This window comes from Rhipicephalus sanguineus, unplaced genomic scaffold (genome assembly GCF_013339695.2).
Source record: "Rhipicephalus sanguineus isolate Rsan-2018 unplaced genomic scaffold, BIME_Rsan_1.4 Seq863, whole genome shotgun sequence".
Taxonomy (NCBI): domain Eukaryota; kingdom Metazoa; phylum Arthropoda; class Arachnida; order Ixodida; family Ixodidae; genus Rhipicephalus; species Rhipicephalus sanguineus.
The window spans coordinates 26,211-33,735 of NW_023616159.1; the positions used below are offsets into that span (position 1 = coordinate 26,211).

At 41.1% G+C, this 7,525-nt stretch overlaps 1 protein-coding gene across 1 annotated transcript; it reads left to right on the plus strand.

The window, feature by feature from the left end:
• The first annotated feature begins 1,664 nt into the window (after nt 1-1,664).
• On the plus strand, nt 1,665-6,325 carry LOC119378539 (uncharacterized). The gene is made up of 2 exons (XM_037647641.2): nt 1,665-1,767; nt 5,975-6,325. Exons 1-2 carry the CDS (start codon nt 1,672-1,674, stop codon nt 6,317-6,319), a joined length of 441 nt encoding a protein of 146 aa, XP_037503569.1. The 5' UTR covers nt 1,665-1,671; the 3' UTR covers nt 6,320-6,325.
• The last annotated feature ends 1,200 nt before the right edge of the window (nt 6,326-7,525 follow it).

Sequence of the window (7,525 nt, forward strand, 5' to 3'; positions counted from 1 at the left end):
AGTGCTTTTTGTCGAAGTCATTTCCGCGACAGATGTACGTCGCTAAAGTCTTGGTCGACCCCGGCATAAAACACTTTCGTGTAAAAAAAAGGCAGTCTTTTGACTTTTTATACAGTTCTATTGCTTGCCACGTACATGATTCTCTTTAAGGAGACACGTAAACTCCATTTGAAGATAATTATACTCTCTTCAGAGAGCCCTGGGATCCACAAAGGACTTAACGTATCTCTTTAAAGAGAGTCATATACGTGGCGAGCCAGACCGCCCAAAAAAAAAAGTCTAAAAGACTCGTTTTTTCTTGCAGTACATGCACGTCTCTGCACTTGCTCGATACGCTATATCTTCGTGGAGTGGAGATAAATAAACGAAAAATAGTTTTATCTGGGCGTCCTAAGCAGTTCTGCGGATGGTGACTGACAATGGAAATGGCTGGCAGCCTGCATCTGCACAGCTGCTGAGACGTCCAACTAAAACTGTCTAATACGAAAAGATAATTTAGAAACAGTGCCTTGACGATCCGCACGCAGCTGCATTTATTTTAACAGAACCGATAACACTAACCATTGCTCAAGAGCAGAACAGACGCTTGATGGCGTGTGTTCGTGCGCATGCTCGTGAATACTATATCAACTGTGACCCGATAACTGTTTCTACGGCGCTGAACTGGGAATACTTACAATAAGCTGTCTGCATTTTCATCTCTTCCGATACTACACTGCTGCTGCCGTGAGCGAAGATATCTTTTCCGCATGAAGAAGTACTATGACACAACGACGAACAATAGGCTTATAGATTAGAGTAATTCATTTGTCAGAGAAAGATAGCTGACACCAGAGGCACAGAATAACCAGGAAGTATGTATTTGTGCAGAAAGGAAGTAAATGCTCCGAAAGCTTCTTTTTTTTGGATGACATGCAAAGAGATAGTATGGTAAACCTACCTATGGTGACATAAGCCGCACGCATACGATGGCGCAAACGCAATTCTGAGGTATTCATATATAAAGCCACGGAAATTTGCCTCGACGAAATGTTTAGCTTTTTTAAGGAAGGGCCCGCACACTTCCGAAATGCGAGGTATATTTTGCAGTCAAACAGCATACATGAATAGTGAGTTGTAATGTTTATTAGCAGCATGCGTTGAATAATGAAAAAAAAGCATCTATAAACTTTTTTCAAGTTGTTTTCATTTTGAAGACAACGTGCGCACTATTTTAATGTAGGTGTTCCTGTTGTTCCGTCAGCTTGCATATTATAGAGCTGTGTTGCCGCCGAGGGATGCATCTTATTAATACTAACATAGCTTCTCTACCTTACTTTGTGTATCGTTTAGGTGCAATGAATTGTCGACACCTTTGGCCTGCGATTCTTGCTCTGACATTAGGTGAGTCAGTATATGCAGCCGCATTAATATGCAAGGCCAACTGCGATAGATTTTGTGTTACCATTGCTCATGTTCTTTATGATGCTTTCAAAGTTTGCTTTTAGAGATGGCATACAGTATCGCATAATTTGAAACATGCGCTGCGTTAATAAAATATGCATATCCATACAACAATTGCCTAATTAATCAGAACTTACTGATAGCCGAAATCATCTTCCCATCTTCATCGGCGCAGGGCGCGCTTACGGGCATAAGCCTATCACAAATGCCACGGAGGCAAACTACAGTATGGGCGAAGAAGCGCAGAAGCTTGGCCAAGTCTTGGAGGAATTTAGCCGAAGAATGATGACCGTCCTTCGAAGTCAGTCAAACGTAGACGACGAGGTGAGTTTTTGGTTGAAATTGCAAGGAGGGATGCCAATAAAACAAACTGGTCTATTAGTGCCTGATTGCTAATTGAAATATGGTGCTTCGGCTTTAATTATACGAGGTAATCTTGCCACAGTGTTTGGCGTAATTTCTACGTCGCTAATATTTATTCGTAAACGTTCATTTACCTACTTTTAGTACGCTCTAGACAATTAGCTCGAAACGATGATACATCGATGTGCCAAAACACGTGTGATGTATGTATAGAGTGCAGATGTCAATTCTTCCCTCACGAGGCCTTTATCTCCTTACAGGTAAAAAAAGAGATAAATGAAATTGATGTAACTGACAAGATAAGGCTTTGCGGTTTTATCAGCTTCTACAACAAAATAGGAGTAGCAAAATTCTGGCAAGAGTCACATGAAATGGCTTGAAATTCGTACTGAATTCCTCACAAGTGTAAAATACCACATGTGTAGTTAATACTAATAGCAATATCGCAATATTGCTGGTAAGCTTGAAGAAACCTTAAGGTAAAATTAAATGTGCTCTCTATTGTTTATACATTTCATTCGGGGTAAGATTTCTAGCTACTGCGGGGCACTTAAACTACTACTCTGATCAAACGGACATTTCAGTACGAATTTGCCATTACCGATGGGATTATTCCGTTTGGTATTTTATTTCTGTCAAGTGTATTTAAGGAGAAATTGGTGCCACTGTTCTTCGGGCATCGCTTGTAACCATACAGTCAGGGTCAATGCGCCAACGAGCAAAAAGGACTCTATGGTGCGTAACGAAAAATAATATTGCACAGAAGAACCTTGCGGCAAAGTTTGTCATATGCAACAATCTCTTCATTGTTTTGTATTTGTCCAGTGTAAACGTTACCTGTGTCAGTAATATTTTTACCGCAGCTTGGTGCAACGAAAGTAACAGAAAATTTTCAAGCGTGGTCTCCACGTAAGACCAGGATATGCACTATGATGAGGACGAAAGCCGAAACAAGCAGAGCAAAATTGCGCACGGTGGTAATAAAAGTGGCGACATAGTTTGATCCATACTAAGGCCGGCAAATCGTACAAATAGCATCTATTTGTTTAGACATCACGGTCTCAAAACAGCTTGCCGCTCTCTCATAGCACAGTACGCTCTATACATTACAATGTATAGACAGCATGGCTCCGGTCGTTTGCGCACACGAACTCCATGTCGTGGCGGAAATAATTTGCAGCAGTTAAAAAGACACTCTCGTGGCTAATTAACAAAACTTCGTTAACTACATTTTAATTATTGTGTTGAAGGCAAGTGTTCATATCAGAAAGTTGTAGTGAATGCCAGTTTATGGCATACCTATATTTAAAAAAATCGCAAAAGTTGCACGTACTTCGATATATCCGTCATCGAATTTCGTGGGTGAAATTCAAGCTGGTCGCGCAAGGCACGCACGAAGCGCGACCGTTCTGCTACGTCAGATTGAAACTACCCTTCACATGTAATTGACTACATTTGAGTAACGGCGCGCCGCGGCCGTCTGTTTTTGTGAAAAGCTGCAGGTTATCTCACTTTTGCCCTCGCATCGCCTTACTTTTGCGAGTAGTGTTTAGTGCTTATCTGTTTCTTTCGAACTGGGCACAAGAAAACCGCAATATAAACCTTTTCTTTGTCTGGGAAGAAAAAAAAATTCAGGGGCGCCCACCCCCTGCGGCGCTTCCTCTTCCAAACACACGAAATAGTTTTTCGCGCTTCTATATAGTTTAGGAAAGAAACAGATAGGCACCACCCATCGCTCGCAAACTACAGCTGTCTACTAGCGTATTTCAGGATGCTTGCCGATTTTTCTCACCAGACTCTGCTTTGGCGCGCCTTCATTCAAATTTCATCACTTCACTGTCACGTGTCGTTCCGCTGTTTCGTAGTGCTTTGTCCGCGCTGGGCACGATCAGTTTCGATTTCACCCCTCAAATTCGGTGATGAATATCTCGAACTACGTGAAACTTTTGTGATTTTTAAAGAATATGTATGCCGTAAATTGGCACGCTCTAAAACTTTATAATATAAATGCCTGCCCTCTTGTCAACATTTAAAAAGGTAACGGGTTTTTGTTGATTTTTAGCTGCGAGAAACTTTATTCTTAGCTGCGAGAAAGTATTTCCGCCTCGACAGAGAGTTCATGTACGAAAACAGCCGGAGTCTGACGGTCATGAAATTTTTATTAAAAAATCTGTAATGTATAAAAAACACCCTGTATATCTTTTGTAACGATAAAAGCAGACCATTCATTTACGACTTTTCTAAAGTGAAATGCTTGCTGCTGTAAATCATCGTCCATTTTGTTATAGAGTTTCATTACGAACACCGTGGCACCCACATTGGTGCAAGTAATTTGATTCTCCCGGGCCTGCCCAGATGTGCATGCCAAGGATAAATGATCCAAATTTTCGCACCGGATAACCTAACCCACGTAATGCTTAGAGTGCCCTCAATTCATTGGATTTTTAGTGTACTCCCTTTGTGGTACAATGTATTGAATGTGCAGTCGCATTTAACGAGACATATTAGGAGCTGTGTTCCGCCAATAATGTATTATTAATAATTTTTATCGCTGATAATTCACGTAGTTTATAATAAAATTGCGCATGTGCTTTGAATCTGTTTTGCACACTGTGCAAAAAAGCAAATACTTATGAGTCCACAATTCACTCGTCATTTCCTACTCTTTGTTATTATGACACATCAAAGAACACGTGGTGCACCATTATATCACCAGGTGTTTCATACATTTCATTTTTTCCACCTTTTGTATAAATTCGTTAAAAAAAATCACAGCATATCCACGGAGTGAATGATGATGAGTGGGCGAAGCTGCGGAGGTTCATCGGTAAACCGTGAATCTTCCGTGAATTCTGACCAGTACATCATCACCGACGTGAGATCGGGTGCGTTTATACTAAAGGTTCGATGAGAGTTATGACGACTTGCAGCTCACTTTAATTTTACATGTACGCTGTGAATTTTCATTGTTTAGAAAACCATTGCTTTAGAAAACATCTGGCGTCTTTCGTTAAGCAGCTGGCGTCTTTTCGTTTTGCTTTAGAAACATCTGGCGTTCTTTCATTTTGCTTTTAGAAAACATCTGGCGTCTTTCGTTGGTTTATTTCATCAATCAACGGCGTTTTGAACAAAATATTTATTGTTTAATCACGCAGAGGAGAAATCTCACCAGGCACTACCTTGGAGGTAAACAATGGCTGCTAATGGGAATGAGAGACAGAAGAAGCCGGCTTTTAGCTAACACTTACACTTCTACTTCTACTAACGTTTCCTACTGGAACATGCCAATGGCTGCTAATGGGGAATGAGAGACAGAAGAATTCGGCTTTTAGTTAACGCGCACGCTGCGAATTTTTTATTGTTCAACAACGCACAGGAGAAATCGCCCACCGGCACCACCTTGGAGGCCAAGATCTGGTACTAGCGTTACGACTGGTTACGCACTACGAGGGACGAACGGGTGCCGCTTTAAGGAGCTTCGCCCCTAAAAGTCTAGGAAAGCCAACGCAACATAACTTAGTTCTGATAGCGCGGCATAAGAACGGCGTCGCATTGGACACAAACGCTATCCTTCTTCAAGCTGTGTTCATACGGCATATTAGAGGAGTCTTTTCTGCGTCAGTGTCGCTTTGTGTCACGTAAAATGCGTCGTGTCCAAGAAATGAACCGACAATGTACCCGCCTTTTCTTGGTCGTCCAATAAGCTTCCATTCACGACGCCAACGAAGGTGATCGGTTTTCTATACTGCCCCATTAGTCGAAGAAGCTGTTCTTCATCTCGCACCTGACGCTAGGGGAACGCTGATTTGCACTTATGCACTTCCGCCACATAAGAGCTCAACAAGCGACGTTTCCTAAAATTTCCTAAACTACACATGACCTTGCATGTGTCCCATGTTCACCTATTGCGCACACTGGTTTGGATCGTGGTATTTTCGATTGCAAGTTAAGGTGTCCATGTTAAACGTTCTCATTTACTTAATATAATGCGCACTTATCTCGTGGGAAGTGCAGTCACTTCCCAATTCTGAATTATATTCATTCCTGAAATATTTTCCTGTCACTATTACACACTTAGGCGACGCAAAAAATTTCAATAACGCGACACCTGTTCCTCGTTTCTTCTACTACACAGACCGCAACTAATGAGCGTTAAACCTTACTGCAGTTGCATTGTGGAAAGTACAAGGACATCATCTCTCAAGCTCTTGACGCTGTGAAGGACCTCGATCCTTTCCAACCAGGCACTATGCAGCAAGCGCGCGATGCCATTGAAGGCATCCTTCTTCAACGTCAAGAAAGGACGGCATTCGAAGATATGAATCTCTTCGGCGCTTTCATGAAGGTCGTTGGTGATGACATCAACGACATCGGACGGAGCTTAATCGACCGAGGTATTAAACTGTGCGGAAATTTTGTCATCGAAGATGGACTGACAGACTTTGAGAAGAAGAACTTTAAGTACTGCGCAGAAGTGTTCAAATTGAGTTCAATGCAAAACTGGAAGGATTGACAACAACTGGAAATTAAGGCATACTGCACATCATCCTATAGATTACAAAACAATTGTAGAAACATTAAAATCTATTTTCGTACGTGCTAAGTGACTAGTGGTTATGTTCAATCATATTATGAAACATAGCACGCGACTATGCTCCCACCAGCAAAAGATGGCAGCGTAGCCTTGACTTGCTACCTCAGAGTGATTCTATTTGAAGGCGCTGCTCCCTGATGCGCGCTGCAGACTAGAAACGTGTTATTTTTAGGATTTCGCGGGCTTTCATTATTAGCCAAAAAAAGTAAGCACGCAATTAGTACGCTGTTGAATATAGCAGAGTTAGATGTTATTTGAACATGCCTACATATGCCTCATCGACATTTTAATGATTTGGTAAGTATTTACCGTGTTGGAAACATAATAAAGACTTACTAACTAAACCTCATTAACAAAAAAATTAGTAGTGGCTACTGCATTATACTGGGAACAACTTGCACTAGGTGTGCTTCGCGTAACTATGTTCTTTTTCTAAAAAAGCCGTGCTGCGTGAAATTTGGAACACCCTGTATATTAAAGATATAGGCTCTCAGACGTCAGAACCAAGATTACATAATAGGCCGACGAATGTGTTTTGCAGGGACATTAACAGTCAGGTCGATGTGACAAGCTTGCAGACAGACCTCGACCAAATCTCGACCGCGAATGACATACATTGAATATTTCGAAGCGTTATCGTGTCCGGTTTTTTAGGAAGCACGTAACCATAGGCAACCAGTACCATTTAAATTATGAGGAAAAAGAAATAGCTGCGAAAGGAAATACGTAGGTATTATACTTTCATCGAACATAACCTGGAACAGCTAAACTACATCCCCGTAAGAGGTGGCCACAACATTTTGAGAAAAAACTTACATCGTGCCAAGGCAAATAGATTTTATACTTTTGTAATGTTCGCCTCATCTTGGAATATAGTGCTGGAGGTCAGTTGGTGATAAATCTGTCCGTGAGCTGTCAGTGAAAACGTTGTTAAATGCGAAGCATTTCTCATCGAACCAAAGTCACTTTGACCGTTTCTATCTATCTATCTATCTATCTATCTATCTATCTATCTATCTATCTATTATCTATCTATCTATCTATCTATCTATCTATCTATCTATCTATCTATCTCTATCTATCTTCTATCTATCTATATCTATCTATCTATCTATCTATCTATCT